Here is an 18510-nt window from a genome sequence, read left to right as displayed (position 1 = left end):
AAAGCTGCGGGAATAGAAGTGGGTAAGGCGCCACAAACGCAACGCCTTCACTGAAAGCTTCCCAACCCAAACACCCCCCAACAGCTGCGCTGCGGTGGAAGCACACGAAAAGCTTAACCCCACTTTCCAACCCATTGCATTGGGAAAGGACGACCGTCGGGAGGACGGACGGACGGACGGACGACGAAGACAACGCGCACGAGTGTATTTCCCGCCAGGAGTGCTCGGGCGCTCGGAATGTGTGTTCAGTCCGCTCGAAGGAAGTGTCGCGTGCAGGCGTGTATGTTTAAGACCGTGGTCCGTCGTGTTGTGCTCGTGGTTCTTCATCGGTGAAGCGCGTGCCGTCAGGAGCTTTGTGAAAATTCCAACCCTAACAAACGGGCAAAAAACACGTTGTTTACGTGTGTGGTGCTTTGCATCTAGAAGCGGTTTTTGGTAATAAGTTTAAGGCTAGATTGTGCCAAAGCAAGTGCTTAATAGGCAAATAATAGCAGACCACAGAAATAAGCAACAGATTGTGTGAAAATAAAGTATTATAATGTAACCGTTTTCTAATCACGCTGTAATGTAATGCTAAAGTGGAACCATTTTCATACTTTATTCAGATGCATGACGTCGTTATGGGACGTACTGTGAACAGCGGTGGTTAGCGTGGCGTTTTGTTGTGTCCAGCACGATTGCCATCCCAACGGGGACAGTTATATACGGTGGCGATGTTGCAATATGCCACGCGTGAGTGGAAGAGCCCGGGTACTGCGTCACGCCGGGAGTTCCGGACGCGGAGCGGGCGAGTCGTTTTTCCCGCGGGCATACTTGACCTTCCCCGAGTGCTTATGTTGAACGATCGGCTTTTGCGTCACGCCGGTTGATTGTCCACGGAATGTCCCCACTGTAAGAGCACACGATCGATGACAATTCCATTCCATTAGGAAGTCGGAATTCACGTTTTTTTTTTGGTTTGGTCTCCGCTTCTTATTCGCACACCCGGTTAAGTGTACGTACGGCCTTAAACTGAACACACTTTCTCCTGCAGCCTATCTGAGACCGTTGCGAGTGGGTTGAATGATCGGGAACAAACGTACACCACCGTGTTTTGGGGTTGGAGCCCCACTCTAAGGCAAGCCTTGCCGAACGCGGGTCAGCCATCAAGCGAATGGCTATCCTCTCTCTATCTTCCACCTTCATTAGCTGATGAGCTTTTCAGTGGTTCGCTTCAGTTCGCATCCGTTGCAGAAGCGCGTCGTAGCACTGTGGTCACCACCGTCAAGAGGCGAGAAGCATCTTCCAGTTGCCAGTGTATACCAGTGTACGACACGCCATTGAACATTTGGCAACCACCATCATCAAAGGACGCCAGATTCACTTTTCGCGCCATTTAATCGATCCCGTTTATAGCGTGCCGGAAAAGGGAAGAAAAGCACGCTTTTTTATCGTTTGTTGTGGCCGCCTAACTACACATCGAAATAGTGGTATCATACGGTGACGTCGGTTTAATCTACTCGCTGGTGGTTTGCAAATAGTCCCGCTGCCAAAACGGGGTAAAATAGGGACCGACAACGCTTTGCAAATCGAGCACGGCGATGAAGTGCAATGGAGCAGCGAAATTGTGCCTGTAATGTGTGCCGAGATAGTGGTGTCAATGAAAGATCACACGCAGTACCCACGGGTGGCGCCTTTTGTGAGGGAAATCAATGCAGGAAGACCGCCCCCAGTGGGAAGGGGCGCTTGTGTACTGAGTGAGAAGTTACTGTTTGCCCTTTGTAAACTGGATGGTAGTACCGGAACAAACCTACCCCTACCAACAGCATGGACTATTCTTAATCGATACATACATAGAGATACGAACAACAGTGCGAACTCAGGATGGAATTGATTGAGTGAAAGTGAAACGAAGCGAAAATCGAACTTCTAAAGGTTTTGATGAGAAGGAAGAAACACACACACACACACATTGAGCGAATCCTTAAGGGTGAAGGCACAGTATTCTTGATGTTTTTTCTTGCTTTTCCGATTTTCTTACAGTGAGAAACTCAAGCCGACTGCAAGGTCCAAGGTGAATGATATCGACAAAAAAGGAAAGGCAATAGCTGCGGACGCTATTATGTTAACCCAAAAATAGAAGTCACTGGTTTAGATGCAAAGCAATATTTGACACAGTAAGAAGGATTATCTTACTCCTAATCCACACCTTAATCGAAGCCAGAATGTTAGAAATGCAGAATTAGCTGGACGAACTGGTCGAATGCATGGTTCAAAAATACGGCGAGCCTGGGTAAAAGCTCAACAGCCTGCTTGATTTCCATGGAATGCAGGTGTTTTAGTTACGTCAAGCAATTAAAACGCCTAACAGTATGCAATATATATTTCAAATCATTTGCGAAACGGTGAAGACTTGATGATGACTTCTGTCATACAATAAGGATTGCCACGTATTCAAAGAATCAATTATCTACGCTACATAAGCTATTAAAATTATGTTATACAAGCGATTGCACACTTTTAGGCGCTTTTAGGCGCTCCTGAGTGGAGGAATATTTTCGTTCCGTTTTGTTGGTTCGCAATGCAGTGTATGTTCGATATTTGCAAAAAAATGTAAACAATTAAACCAACTTTTTCGTATTTGTGTCAATCACCCGCATAAAACCAGTTTGCATTTTCATTGCAGCCTAAACTGCAACCGTAAACAAAACTAATGTGTGCTTAGTACGTTACTGTTACCAGCGCTACAACACTTTAATCTGTTTTTCGCGTGCCAACACCCGAATCTGGCCCGCCTAACAAGAGTTAAGCATTAAAACCAAACGGTACACATGAATTATGGCCGACTTTTCGGGGTGGCCCCACACACACCACGGCGGTACAAATCGCAGCTTATCGAAAGTGTTTCCGAAGCAAAAGTCCCAAATTTCTCGCTAACCCCTCGAAGGCGTAATGCTTCCGGCTTCCGTTTTGCTTGAAGCCCGTGGTGTTTAGCGTCTCACATTGACCTCTATTTTCTACCCCGGGTTTCCGGTAGGGAAAATGATGGATAGAGTATCCACTCCCCCACATAAGGCTCCGAGAAAATTAAGTACCTACAGTCTGCAATGATATGGAGACATCCGTCAGCATTACGCTGCATGAAAGGAACCGAGCGAGGTCAAGAAAGTGACCATCTATTTTGGGAACTTCAAAACAGAACGCCAAAAAAAAAACAAACGCGAAGGAAATTGATGGGCTTACCTACCATGTAAAAGAAACATTCTTACTTCTGCTCAACTACTTGAGCCGTCAGCCCTCAGGCACTTAAAACAAGGGTTCATGTCAAGGATTTTTGTGGAGCATACTTTGAGTGAAGCATCGAAACCTGTGTAAGCTGATTAAGTGTTGCGACAGTGTTTTATGACTCCCATTAGTTCATTTGACAAGATTGGTGATTATGGGTTAATTGCAACTTTATGTACCGAAAAACATCCACTCACGATCTTGCATTTCGACTTCAAACAGACACCCTGGACCATTTTGAAAGATTTGTTGTTATTCATGAGCTCATGGTAAATTGGAATCAGAACATTATTTGAGGGGAATAAATATACAACGAATTTTGAACATAAATATTTTACCATTTAACCTTCCTACTTCGCTCCTCGTTGCTCCCTGCCTTCGAACGACAAGATCAACCGAACCACCTTGCACCTCAAATCGTTGCATTTTGCATCGTAAATGGAGCTATGAATGTGATTAGCATTTTTATGCCATTTTCAACGCCTCATCTCGCAAACAACAGCAAAATAGATAGATTTTCCTCCATTATGGTGCCAAGCTTGTGCAAACAAGTGGCGGCAGATAGCAAGTGAAAGTTGAACCTCTGTCCAAAGTGTTTTCCAGCCCGTGAGTGAGTTGATAACGACAGTTTTGTGATAGTTTTCCTTTTTGCCTACTTTATTTTCATTTCCATCCGTTCTCGGTGTATGTTTCTTTAGCGGCCAGCCAGGAAAGAAAGTGAGTGTTCTATGTGCAAAACAACCGAACCGTGCGATGGTTTCCCCCAACGTGCCAATGGTAGGCAAACGTGCGTGAAATAAGCAACAACCGGCGGATCGCTTCGAGTGAATGATTGTCCCAATTGGCCGCTAACATTTTCTCCCTCTACCCCGAGCGGAATGTGTCGAGGGGCGAGCCGGTAACGACGCCGGGTCGGGACGAAAACGAACCGAGAGTGACACTGAATTCGTCGGGCATGTCCCTTAAACGGCTCGCCGTCATATCGGCCGTCGGTTCGCACAACAGCTTCAACAATCAGACCATCTCGTACATCAGCTCGTACAGTGGCGCGAGCGGTACTAGTGTGGAGCAGAACATTATCGTCGGACACGCCGGTTCCGGGACCGTACGTACTACCGGTGGCCACCACCAGGGATTGCAGACGATGCGACCGGGGGCAAATCTGCACGGCAATGTGAACATCATGCTCGGCGGGTAAGTGAACATTGCAGAATTGGGTTCGAAATTGGGTCCAATCGATTGATTGAGTAGCAATAAAAACATTAGCTTACAACTGTGACACGTTTTGTGCTGTCATGAACGATAATTTTAATGGGGAAACCCTTACATTGATCATGCAATTGTTGATTGTTTTGTGTAATACTATTTTCCAGAACAAAAAAAGATTTTCTTTCAGAAATTTCTATTTTGAATTTTGTCCTTTAACTTGATCTCTGACATGGTGGAGTTGGTTTCGTAAAGAAACTCACTCACGAGTGAGTTGTGTAACTCATAAATGTGCATGTGTCTAACTACTCACTCAAATAACAACTCGCCTATGAATGTTATAACTCACTCACAGCGAGTGTAGTTGAGTTGATAATATATTGAAAATCCTGCCTGTGAGTGAGTTGAATCTCAAATGAGTCACAACAACTCTTTGTGGAGATTCTTTTTAATTCATTTCATCTCATTCTTTTTAACTTGCGCGGCGTTTGCAAAATTACAAATTGATGAGATTGTATTCATTATTTCGCTCAACAACATACTAGGGCAAATTTAATAATGTGCCATAAACTAGTGTACTTAACTCTTAAACAAAACTAAATAGCCAGATATAATTATTAAGCTCGGTCCCAGTCCAAAAGGTGTTTGAAGTTGCGAAAATTAATTAATAATTTATTTGCTCCTAACGTGCCAAATTGTTATGTACAGGGAAAGACTTCGCTTGAATTGATATGTAAACCAAACTGTACTGAATTGGAAACCATTTCGAAAATATAAAAGGAAACGCTATAATGTATGCCATACGTCATCGCTTAACGAGCCTTACCGTATGGTAAATTCATCGCTTCATTCAAACGATTGGAACACGAAAAGTGACGAACCCCCCACAAACACAACGGTGGCACATTTTACTCAGGAATACAATACACCTTTTACTGGAAGAGTGACACACACAGGACTGCGACCCATCAACTAAAGTGATAAAGTTGATTTTCATCATTCTTAATACACTCATAATTGTGAGGATATTTAAACCCGCTGCTGCACCCTCCACGGTCGTGTAGTCCCGATAGACAGGCCTGCCAAGTCGCTCGGCCGTTGTTGTAAATTACTATAAAACACACCTCACACCCCAAAATCCCTTGCTGGTGAATGGCACGCCCGGAATCAGCCCGAAAGCGTCGTGACGTTAACTCGATTTCCATCAAGCCGGAATCAACTTTTACCCCACACCCAAACGTGGCACGGCACGTGCTTTACCACCATCGGCAGGGTAAGCGGTTAGAAAAACTTGCTGCCAACTATATAATGTGGCATTTTTCGTAATAAAATATCGACCCAACACAGTGTACAACCCGTGAACGCAGTGTTCACGCAGTTTAACCTTTTGATAATAAAAAGCGAAGCTACCGCGGGGGCTCCGGTGGTATTAAAATAATTTATTCATTTTTAATTTCACCAATTAGCGAACATTTCCATCACAACGACCAATGGCGGGTTCTTGTGTTTTCCGCCCTCTTTCAAATGGTAGAAATCAAAGTCAAAGAATGTGTTCATTCTGGGCAGCTGGAATCTTATTTCCAAAGAGCGAGCTTTATTTCAAGATCGTGATCGTGAATTTATGATTTGTCTTACATTGTTGCGTGTCTGTTTTTTTTTTATTGCTCAGAGATTGTTTGATTACCGATTGCGTGCAAATAATGGCCGTACACATGTAGCACATAAATCATACCAGCGTATCAAATGAACCGCTAGTTAGCAGACTAACAGAAAAAAAAGATAAATCATGCTCTGATGATTGGAATCTAAATTAGCTGCTCTTACCATCAGCTCACAAAAGAAAAGGAAACAAAATTACTCCATATAAACGATAAGGGCGATAGTGTTGAGCAAATCGAGAGCTTTATAAAAGCTCGCCACCATACAACACAGCCATTCTTTAAGGGAACAACACACGCACAGTGCCGGACCCAGTGACAAAATATGCAAATTTACATCGCTCAACGTTCTTAACAAGTTTGCAGACAAAATGCAAATCGTAAGGGAAAAAATCCAGTCACAACACTTTTACAAGTAAAAAGCTTTCCCGGCCAGCGTTGTGTATCGCCCTCCGTTATCGCCCATTCAGCTCCTGAAACAGCGTAAGGGCTGGATTATTTTGATCGGAACCCATCGAGACAGAAAAGTCACTCCACCTTCATACGGCGCGCAGCAGTAGTAGTCAGTAGTAATGGGTGAACTTTAAACATAAACTCTCGTATGGTTGTCGTTTATGGTTGGGCGGTGTGGTTAGCATTCTTTCTGTTTTTTTTTTGTCACTTCTGCTAACCCCGATAGTTGATATGGAAATATCGTTCGATTCTAGGATTCGCGAGCGGTGTTAAGAAGAGATTTCGACCTCGAGTTAGTGGGTGAAGGAAAATCGCTTTCGCTGGTTGGTTGCGAAGCATTCGTTCGTTCCACCGTCGCTCGGAACAAAACGAAAATACATAAAAAAGGGGGAATATGTTTGATCATTCCCAGCACGTCCCGATAATAACCAACACCTCCGCCGCTCTTCTGAAGGGATTGGTGGTTTGCGGAGCGCTTTCACCCACCAGTTCGCGAATCGAAAGATTGACATGTCATCGGCACAATGGTCGTCGTCATCGCCACGCACACACACGCGGCGATCCGTGGGACGTTAATGGGACGATGATACGCTTTTCCAGTTCACGCTTTTCCCATCACCCACCACGAAGCCACCACGATCCCACACGCGTGGGATCGAAATCAGCGCTGGGGCATGGACGGACGGTCCCAAACGGAAAGATGGGAGATCCCATCGTTCGTCCTAAAGTACGCGCGGAAAATTTCCAATTCATTGCCGGCAGCATATAAACATATAAATGTGATTATGATGAGAACGGAAATGAAATATCGTCCGCGTGATGGTAGCGATGGGGCGATTGGTGAGCGAAATGCACCGCTACAATGGGGCGGACGAAAGAACCGAGATTTACCGTCCATAGTTTGTTGCTTCTACGATCGATTCCGATTTTCGATTGAGCCGTTTTCAAGCGCACCGTTTGCAGTCATTATTCCACTTTATGGGGGTACCGTGCATAGGGAACTTGATTGTATAATGTGTTGATCGCGAGTTTGAAAGGAGCTAAAGGAGCGTGAAGAAGATAGGAAAAGATTACATTTCATGGCAACCGGGGATTTTAGTGTGTTAATGACACAATATCGTTTAAATGCCATTAGAAAACATTAGACATTAGAAAAGCAATTTGAAACTGGGTGAAAAATTCCTAATTCACCATAACATTCGTTAGTGACAGAAGAATGAAAGTGATTGTTACTAAAATAAAAATTAATCCATCATTATCCAAGTATTGATTACTTAACTAACGACTTGTCCGTCGTATCAGCTTTTATGTTAACGGACAAATTGATATGTAAAAGAAGTATTTGGCTTATGAAAACCGATTTGTCAAAGTGAAAGTTTTCCTAGGGAGGATATGCACTCTCAGGGGATTTTTTTAATTCACAGGATAACTACTTCATTTATTCGAAAGTCAATTTTTCATTTATATGCAAGGATTCATGAATCTATGAGGATTTATAAATCTTAAGAATAGAGAACCTTATTTTATCAGATTCACCCAAAACTAACCAGGTCTTTTTTTCTTCCTTTCTTTATTAGATTATGATGTTTTTAAGTTGAATAATGCATTGAAAAGTAGTTGGAAGAGAGTGCATTTTTTATGCACTTTTAAACGAGGAAAAATATTAAAATTCCAAACGCTACATAATAACACCGCAATGCACAAGTTTAATCATCCATCAACTTTTCAAAGCGTTGGCAGCGTTGTTGAATTTCCATAATTTAAGCCATCCATTCGCTTGTACTTTGAACAGGGTCTCTCATTACACCAGCCATCCAGTTGCATCTGTGGCCATTAATAACTGTATGCACCTTTACCCTCGAATCGTTCTTCTACTTCGAAGAAAATGAAATGCATCGTCCAAAACGAGAGATGCAGCTACAGTAGGTAGGGTTTGATAAAAGCCATCAGTTCCGGTGTCCTTTCTGTCACGATGATCAGGCACCCGCGGCCATATGGCAAACGGAAGGCTGCGAATAGATTTGGATTGTTTTTTCATTCCCTGTCGGTGAGTTTGCAACATTTACTACCCTTCCATCCTAATGAGAAGGCGTTGATGTTGCTGTTTGTTAGCGAGTGAATCGAAATCCTTCACCTTCAACCTAAGGTGTCGACAGCAGAACAGCCTAGTTCAAAGCCGACCACAAAACTCAAACTGTAATGTCCGTTTTCCCCGAACCCTGTCCCGGTGAATCCCATCCCAGTTTCACTTGGTGTACGAGCGTAACATAGAACAGAGTGCATCCATCTGTTATGGGAGTAACAGTTCTACCAGGAGCAAACGGGAAGAAAAGCATAAAACGCAGCCTGAGTGCAGCAAATTGCAACTCCGTTCTGGCATACACCGGAAGTTGTTGGTGCTATCGTCGTCAACATCTAAACATCCATCGTTTACCCTCCCTTTGGTGTCGCTATCATTGTTGACATCCCCGTGACAATTATACAAATCGGAAGCATATTGTCGATGGTTAGACGTTGAGGTGGTATGATCATTGTGCTGTACGACCCACTTTGACAACCACATCTGCATAATGTGAATGGGACAACATGCTATAACGATTGGAAGTATGATGAGATGGTACGACGCGCCTAACAACAACCTTGCCATTATGGGTTTCGACCGGAATGGAATGAATTTTTTCAAAGCATCCACCAAACAAGAAGTTCTTTGCGTTAATGAGCGTTTGGAGGTGTATGCGATGAAAAGAGAAAATGTGTTCTACAGCTTAGATAGAAACGGAAAACTTGGCTCGAAAACAATGTTACTTCAGAAGGATTTACTTATTTTTGAACAAATATTTCACTTTTTCTTCTCTCGACTGGTCGCAACTTTGACCGGTTTCGGAACGAATGCAATAGACCAGCCAGAACGGAAGTGAATCCGTTCTGCAGCTTTATAATTACACTCTCTTGACATGTAATTTAGCTAAGGACCGGTCGACACATTTTTCACATCCGCCTCCACCGATAAATGTACAGATAAAAATATCCTCTCTGTCTCTCTCTTTCTCAAGGTAAAATACTACCAGTAGAACAAATGAGGAAAAAGAAAATTCCTGCCCAAGCTGGAAGCTTCTCGCTAGCCACTCTATGAAGCTTTCGATGGTTTATAGTTTCCTTCGATTGCCGCGAGCTATTTGCCGTGATTTCACCTCATTCACCTTGGTTGGGCTTGGTGGCCTTGCGATCCTGCCCGGTTCCAAACCGGCGTTGCAAACATTGCAACCACCCCGAGAACGTTGCATTGGGGAGACGAAAGGTTTTCCGGTTTGCTCTAAGCCCACCGATAAAGCGACCGTACTCGACCGGATGTATGCAGTTTGTTGCCGATGCAGGTGGAAATGGGTGGGTGTAATATTTTTAAATTCCCGCAGGGGATTTTTCTGTTAAGGCTTGAAAAAAAAACACAGAAAAAAAAAGAAAACCGTTGCAACTAAAGGGAGGAAGAAAAAAAAATCTCATTTAGTGTTGTACCACCCCCACACGGAAGTGATAACGATGGTAGAAGACTCTTAGTTTATTATGTTTAAAAACGTAAAGACGACTTGCACGTGTAGGAGAAAGCAAAAAAAAGCACAACCTCACCGAAAAGCTAACCCAAAGCGACAAACATACGGGACGGACGTTGGAAGGAAATAATGAAAATTAGAAAACATTCTGCACGCCACCGGTGCCATGTGCTTTTTTTCGTTCGATTAGATGCCACAAACCAAACGCTTCGACATTGGCAAGAAAAAGTGTCTCTCCACGCTGCTGCCCACTACGGTGCAAGGGATTGAACTTGTTCTGGTGCTTTTTCGCTGTACTAGCAAGACACCGCCGGTCGGGCTGAGGCAAACGCTTGGCGCGATAATCACGATCGATTCGATTAGACATAATTGAACTAGTGTTTGCACGAACGATTTGCTTTCAGTTTGCTGTCGTTCATCCAACCGTTTACTATCAATTATGTGATTTATCTTTCATTTGCAAAAGAGCTGCAGAATGCGAAAATATAAGCAGGTTAGTTAGAAAAGTACGTAGCGTTTATTTTTCTTTTTAACGATGAGTGTGTAAGATAGAAGCTACGTAAATAAAACAAATCATCTATTTAAGTATCGTGTAAGCTAATTTAATAGTTAGCACATTAAATAAATATCATTTACAAGCTGGAAGTTGAAGATGAATTTGTTTTTAACTCGTCTCGACGCTAATACATTGGGATTTGTCCTAACTCCTGAAAGTATGCAATCACTTTTCTGGCATGGACCGGGAGACAGTTTTGACACTTTTTGGGCCCTTGTCAGTCCCAGTCCCTTCAAAATCCTCAATCCGAAGTCGGGTTGGACGATGGACGAGAAGGAAACTTATATTGCATACCTCTAGGCGCGTACATGGAAGTGGTGTCTTCCAGCAGGAGCAAGAGGACACTATGATTCATTTTTCTTATTAATAATTTAGCTACTTGGATATTTTGATGGACGACCGTGAGGATTACTTCATTTCCCTTTTATTCTCTCTTAAAACAGCAAAATAAAACTTAAACTCAGTTTAATAACGTGCATGGAAGAGGTATCAATTGAATACAACAAGGGATCATTTTTTCGTACAAAACCAAAAAGCCCAAAAAATAAGACAAAAAATGGTTCGTTTAGTAATAAAATTTCCCAAAAACACACTTCAGATTGATATTTTCCAACTTTGAAAATAATTAGCCTACAGCTTAAAACGCTCAGCAACCTTACAGTGAAATGGTTTGACACCCTTGCAAAGGCAAAGTTTTTGAGACAAATGACGGTTTTTTCTGCTTTGAGATCTTTTCTATTAATGGAAAACGTACACAAAGGAATAAGTTGTGTTGGATTCTAATGCTGCTTAGTTCACTCAAGTGACTATAAAGTAAGTTAGCTACCAGTCGCTTTAGTGTTTCGCGAGGGGCTATTTTAGGTTTCGAAGTAGCTGTATAAATAATTTGCTCGTTCGATAAGGATAAACGAAAAGTATTTTAGTTTGTTAATCCATTTTACATGTTTCTTATTCAAAAGTGTTTGTGGAGTGTGTGTGGGGATTATTTAAATGTATCAAATTCAAAATAACAGAACAATAAGGAAGACAACTTAAAAAAGGTGGCAACTTTTTCGCTCCTTAATGTTTATATGGTTTGTTACATTCCTAATACAACTTTTCACTAAGCTTCCTCAGACTATAACTCAAACCAAGTAAATAATAGAAGAATTTCAACAAACAAAGTTTTTTTTTCAATTTTAAACACCAAACCAGAACAGAACCTAACAGAAAAAGCACCTCCAAAAGGAAAACTTTCCATCTCGGGATAATTTATCCTCCACTCTGTTCGCATCACCTTCTAGACACTAATTTCGGCAACAAGTTCACTTTCTTTCGGTATTCCATTCCATTCTACCGATTGGTTTTGTAATCCATGTAAAAAAAAATCAATTTCCCAGCTTCTTTTTTTTCGGCGCTAAAGGATCCTCTACCTTTAGCCGGTGGCCAGAAGAGAGGAAAACTTTCCTTAAATAGAAGGCAAAAAACCCGCGCAAAAAGCATTCAAAAGAAAACAAAACAAGTGATTGGGAGTGTGATCAACGAAATTGTTTTCGCTAAGTATCGCTTTGTTGTGTTTGCTTTTGCAGCATTTGTAAAGTGTGACCATTCCGTGCCGGATTAGTTCTGCACTATTTCTTCCGTACAACAAGCGAACGAGCGAAGGTGCATACGAAGGATTATTGTTGTTTTCAAAACAGTTTCTTAAGACGAAGATGCCATTCGCTTTGCTACAGGTCACCAAGTTATTTGAGGTAACTGAAGGGCATCTTTTTAAAAATTATTTTAACACTTTTCATAAAACGATACGGGCATGACACACTAGCGGGGACATCTGGAAATTGTATTCTTACAGTTAGAGTTAGGTCGCTATTTGTCTTATATTGCAACAACAGAAAAAACGATTCATTTCGTTCTCCATTTCAAACAAAACCAAATGCAATTTTATTTCCATCACAAAGATCATTCGCAGCAGAGTGCAGCGCGCGGAGCAACAAAAACTGAATGGCAAAAACGATTTTTATCTGGGTCGTTTTTTGTACTGGCCGGGGTATAGTTAACTTGTCCCTACGGCTAGCATGAAACAATAAAAACTTATTACCTGTCATAAGCAGTAATGAATTTATGCACAGTTGTTTCTGCAACCGTGTCCGGTGGGTCCGTTTGTTTTTTCACAGCAAAAAAGGCAGAAATATTGTTATTTGTTCCCTATTCCAAGTAAATGTCTATCATTTCACACGAAATGTAATGATTTTATGGCAACAAAAAATAGTACCTTAAATGTAAGGCATGAAATAGTTCATTCAAACGGAAAATAATTCTACACTACAGTACTAAGCTGCAGTCACAGCCACAAGTAAACCCCAGCACAAAGCCCATTCAAGAAAATGCATTGTTCGTACGGTAGTGTTTTCGTTGCACTACCGGCATGTTGTTTCAACGAATAATAATGCATTCTTCGCGCATTCAACCTTGCTCATTTTTCTACAGTTTCTACCAGACAATACAATACGGTAAGATTCGCTGGCGCTTTATCAAACGACAGTAGTAGACATAACGTTACGATCCAACCCAACCGCCGATAAACGCATCATTTGCACTTGCGGTAATACAAGCTTTATATTTAGACTCGTAAAGATTAGAGCGTTTCAAATCGTAAAATAAACATACCGCTAAGGGTAAGCAGTAAAGTAAAAATGTTACCATGAAGTCATGAATTTATTACCGGCACCCACAGCAAAGGCGAAAGGTAATCAACAGCACGCGCTTGTCATTCTTCCGACATTGATTCTGCCTTGTAATCTACGCTAGCCTTTGGTAGCGATCCAGTGCAATAAAAAAACTAGTAAATCACCAAACGAATTCAACGGATTCAATTCTTGTGTAACTCTTATCGCGGTTGTAAACCGCTATGCATAGGGAAACACTTATTTAAAAATCGTTTCTACTTTCGCTTCCAAACACTCGCCCCCAGGATGGAGAAACATGAAGGTCGTTACCTTATCACTTCATGAACCATCATCGATTTCTTGCTATATTTATGGTGATCGTAGAATTTCGGCAAGACATAGCGTATTTTGCAAGTGGATGTTTATACGTGCCGAAGATATATGTATACACTGTGAATAAATTTAGAATAAGGTTTCAAAAGGAACACATTTTGGTGCTGTAATCAGGATTATTTGCAGTTTGGAACAGCTACTTAAATTAAATTCCATAAATTGATTAACAAAGAAACAATGTTTTCCCTTTTTCTTCTAGGGCCATGCTGTCCGTGGTCATCACGGTAGTGTGCTTCGTTTGCTACTGCTGCCATCGCAACATTAAAAAGCGCTCCAACTCGATCTACCGTCAGCAGTGGCTGGAAACGGAGGCAAACATGGAAATCTACAGTGTGGAACAGGTGCGTACCAAGTAGCTGTTGATGTTACTCTTGCCCGGTTTAAAGCAATCCCTTGCCTTCCTTACCACCTTTGCAAGGTCACTTCGGCAATACAAAAATGCCGAAGAAATGGTTAAGTGCCAATTTACTGTCTGCTAACTCGTTACATAACGACGTCAAAACGTTCAGGAATCGAATAAAATCAATGGCAAGATAGATGTCTTTATTCACTTCTTCACCAAAAAAAAAGCGAACGTATGCCTGACACGTAACCGCGCTTCGGGCGGGAACTAAACCAGCCCGAACTGGGTCAGCGAGGATGTGATATTTTTGGGATCCATTAAACATTTATAATCGCCTGCATGCACCACCGTACCGAAACGCTTCTGTGCACCACATCACACACACATCACGGTAAGTGTGTGGTCCAAAAGTGGTCCGCCAAGTCATTCTTTTATGCCAAGTGGAGGCGCTTGGTTGGAGGTAAGTTTAGCGAGAGCTTTCTTTCCAATCAAAAGCACACCACACAAAAGGGATAGTGTGGTTGTAAAAATCGATACAAAATTGTACGATTATTACATTACGCCTTTCGGTGGCGTTCCTCGGTATTCGGTTTTAGCGCCCTTAGCCATTCAAGCGATGCTGGTGGAGGTTGAAGGCAAAGATTCGGTTTTCGGTCAAACTTTTCACTGCACTACGGCATACGATGGGTAAGTGCATTGATGGGAAAGTTTTCCCGTTCATTCCACACCAATCATTTCATTGTGGTGTGAAATGGAGCGATTGAATGTTACTAGGGCAGATATATTTATCGAAAGTCAAGCGAAAAAATATATTGCACGAATAAACATGAAGAAACAAATAAAAGCAAAATTAATTCATTCTCGGAAGAAAATTTCCACCACACACGAAATCGAAATTGCCACGTTTTTCCCTATTTTCCCTTCCCAATTAATAGTTTCGTGCGTTAGGCCGCGAGGTCACACAATTTTGCGTGCGCAAAGTAAATATAAACGCACCCAAAAAAAAAACAGGTTTAATCCCATTCAAACGGCATAACAACGGTTCGAGATCGAACGATAAATTTTACCATTCATCCATTTCAATTCGACAGAACGACACAAATCACTGCCAGTGCAGAGCACACCACACCATTCGGGAGCGGTGGAAGAAAGAAAAAGAACATGTCACCCAATACTAATGGCAAACTGGCACTCGCGTAACACGGTGGACGAGAGAGTTAGGGGTAGGTTAAATATTCAATCAACGAATCGAATAATCTTAATCAGGAAATTAAACGCATGTAGCACAGTTTGGAGCTACAAAATTCACCGAAATTGCCAGCAAAACCGCACCAAACCGGGGGAAGGAAGAGGGATTCACTTCAGTTTAGGGTTAGGGAAGGAGGGAATAGGGAGGAACGGCGGCGCTCAAGAGACCGGCAAGGTAATGAAAATTAATTGCCCTGTTTACGACAAGTGTCCCGGTGTATTTCATTAAGCTGTTTTCCGAGCTCGCGCTAGGTAATGCTTCGCCCCGCACAGGAGGTGAAATCTTACCACAGCCGTTAACCACAACAGACAGCAGCATAGTGAAGCAGTAGTAGCGAAAAAAACGCAGGGAAAGACACAAAGTAGTTTAATTAATTTATGTGCATCACAAAAATGTCCGCTCCGCGAAGACACACTCATCCCACTTTGCCCCACTTTGCTTCACGTCGCTGTACGGCTCACCTTTAACCGTGCGGTGTCGGTGTCACTCGGCACCTTTACCCCGACACGGTGGCAACGTAGGTTGCATCTTAACCACCTTACTCATTAAGTGCATCCGGTGGGGACATGGCAAGAGAAGATGACAAAATGAACTTGCACCATTTTTTGTGTTTGTTTTGGTTCTTTGTCCTCTCTGCTATAACTTTTGCTATAAACTCGGAAGCTTCTTACACTGTCATCGACCACGAGCAAAAAGGTTAAGAATTTTCCTTTGCTTTTTTTTCTCTCTCCCTTTCTCTTTTGCTTTTTCGCAGTGCTACGATCCACCACCCTCCGGGACGGGTGGATTCTTTATGGATGGTAGCAGCACTACCGGCGACTATCAGTCGCTACCGATGGTGACCAACGCTATAAATCATACGAACCACCATCCGCAGTATCCCTACCATCATCAACATTATCATCAACAGCAGCAGCAGCAGCAGCAACAACATCATTACCAGTACACACCGTACCCGAATGGGCCACCACCGTCTTACGATACCGTCGTCGCACAGGACGAGCTGCTGGCAAGCGTTTCACGCCGCAAGCGTACCTACACGACCGCGTCCGACACACGACGGTCAACTGCAGGCCCGTCGTCTCACAGCTGCTCGGACCTCGAATCGCCTGACTGCGATAAACAATCGGGCTGCCCGGAATCCATCACTCCGCTCCTGCCGAAGACGTCGACCAGATCCCAAAGGAGATGTGGCGTATCGGCGTCAAATGAACGCACTTACAGTGATGATCCTGCCGATGAACCGCTCTGCAGAAGTGTCCAACAGCCCTACGGCTGGTACGACACCCACCGGGATGGTACGGTGGAAACGTACGACGGTGAAACAAGCTGCAGCTGTCCCACAATGGCCAACGGTAGCTCCATTAGCCGTACCGGTGACGGTGGTACCATTGGACAGGCAGTACCGCCAATTTACTGTCGTAATTGTGGTTACTTTGTGGAGGGTTCTAGGGAGTCGCCAACCTCGCCGGTTCGACTGCCCAACACCTTGCCGTCCACCCACCGACCCCGAACGGATTCGATCGAACTGACGCGTAACGAGACACTGCTGGTCGATTATGAGACTATAAGCGCCGAGACAACGCCGGCCCGTTCCAGCGATGGGCACGACGACGTCAATCGAAACAATACCATCGACGACACCGCCACTAGCGCTGACATTGACATGCTGACAATGCAGATGATGGCATCCGCTTTGCCGACCGCCGGCCCCACCGTACCGCTGGACACCATGAATAACAACATCCCCAACACGGCTAATGAAACCAAAAACTTGCGTTACTCGATCGGTGTTGTTGCACCCGATTCGTCAAGCAGCTCCACATCATTAAACGGAGAAGACGGACCGGGACGCACGGTTACTTCCAGCCCGAATGCAAACAGTGAAAATAATAACATCATTACCGATTCATCGACGGCGATAAGCGCAACGGATCACCGGGAAACTCCTGCGACCACCGGTGACATCATTCATCAGTGTCCAAACACGTCATCCAATCAGTGTGGCAGTCAAACCGACAGTTACTTGCAACCGGCCGGGGGTGAGGACCCGACCCCGTCGGTGGAAGATCACACGAACGGTAACGACAATTTGGCGGTGGCAACTACACGAAACGGTTGCGCCGAAACAGAACCATCCGGTATCAGAAGTTTGCTGAACGAGAACGGTCTGGTGCGATTAGATATGAGTCAAATCATCGATAACACTGGTCTACCGACGTATGAAGCGGCCTTAAAGCTGGAGTCGAGCGGGTACGTGTGAGACGGTGCTTGTCACCTTGTACTGGCATCAATTTTATCTTAAACATAACGAAAACATCAATAGAACAAGAACACCACCACCATCAGAATACACACACCCATCCGAAACGTGAACAACACAATTTAAATGGCCTTTTCTAGTGTAGAATTCTCCAGCAGAAGGTAGTTAAACACACAGCGGAAAAAGCTGCACAGCTGCACAAACCATGACACAAATGTGTTTTTTTTTTATCACCACGAAACTTGCTTATCATTATTTGATACGTGATAGAACCATGCCACAATCGGTACGTCTCGATCAGATTAGGTTGAACGCACGCATTGCCCTAAAATAAAACATTCAATTGACCATTCTTGACGAATCTTTTAAACCAGAGGCGTAGATTTTTTAGTTGATCACTAGTGAAAGTTCACTCAAAGCAGCAACGCAAATCAAACGGGTAAGATAGGGTATTGGGACGGGTGCGACAATCTTAGGTTGACCATCCTTCCCCAGCATAAGAACGTAAGGGTTTCATTGCACGTCTCCCAGCGGAATAAAACGAACTGTAACGAACCCATATCGTGTATCTCTCATGTAGGTCCCAAGGAACACCACATCAATGGCTTTAATGTTGTAGTACTGTAAAATAAATGTATAATGTTTCCACGAATAAAGCGCTGGCAGAGTTGTGTGTTCGTTAGACTGGGTGTTATTAGCTGGATAACATAAAATAAGGTAAGTAATAACAATACTTAAACTGATTTCATTGTTTCGCTAGGTAATTTTGAATAAGCGAGCGCCTAAAGGTATGCAATTTATAGCATTTTAATGCATTCTTTCGAACTGTCATTTAACATATGATATAACGATTGCATACTTACAGGCTTAAAAGCTCCAAAACCAAATGATACAACGTATAATGGATGTTACTAGACATATGCAGGCAA

The 18510-nt window shown here is 43.1% G+C and overlaps 2 protein-coding genes across 3 annotated transcripts in view; one reads left to right on the top strand and one right to left on the bottom strand.

Annotated features, from left to right (window-relative positions):
• The window catches only part of LOC128301190 (probable beta-hexosaminidase fdl), a 36145-nt gene that overhangs the window by 12036 nt on the left and 5599 nt on the right, over positions 1-18510 (bottom strand). The gene's annotated exons all lie outside the window — the stretch shown is intronic.
• On the top strand, positions 4220-17708 carry LOC128301192 (uncharacterized). Its single transcript, XM_053037547.1, has 3 exons — positions 4220-4458; positions 13926-14067; positions 16073-17708. The coding sequence occupies exons 1-3, from the start codon at positions 4220-4222 to the stop codon at positions 17579-17581; spliced, it is 1890 nt and encodes a 629-aa protein (XP_052893507.1). The 3' UTR covers positions 17582-17708.

This window comes from Anopheles moucheti, chromosome 3, assembly GCF_943734755.1.
Source record: "Anopheles moucheti chromosome 3, idAnoMoucSN_F20_07, whole genome shotgun sequence".
Classification (NCBI taxonomy): Eukaryota; Metazoa; Arthropoda; class Insecta; order Diptera; family Culicidae; genus Anopheles; species Anopheles moucheti.
The sequence above is the reverse complement of the archived record's forward strand: the minus strand, read 5'-3'. Positions and strand labels throughout refer to the sequence as shown.

What these genes read in the sequence shown, in the direction of transcription:
- LOC128301192 (XM_053037547.1), top strand. Translation starts at nt 4,220, where the DNA reads ATGTCCCTTAAACGGCTCGCCGTCATATCGGCCGTCGGTTCGCACAAC. An exon ending in GTGAACATCATGCTCGGCGG is followed by an intron (nt 4,459 to 13,925) that starts GTAAGTGAACAT and finishes TTTTTCTTCTAG; the next exon opens with GGCCATGCTGTCCGTGGTCA. An exon ending in AAATCTACAGTGTGGAACAG is followed by an intron (nt 14,068 to 16,072) that starts GTGCGTACCAAG and finishes GCTTTTTCGCAG; the next exon opens with TGCTACGATCCACCACCCTC.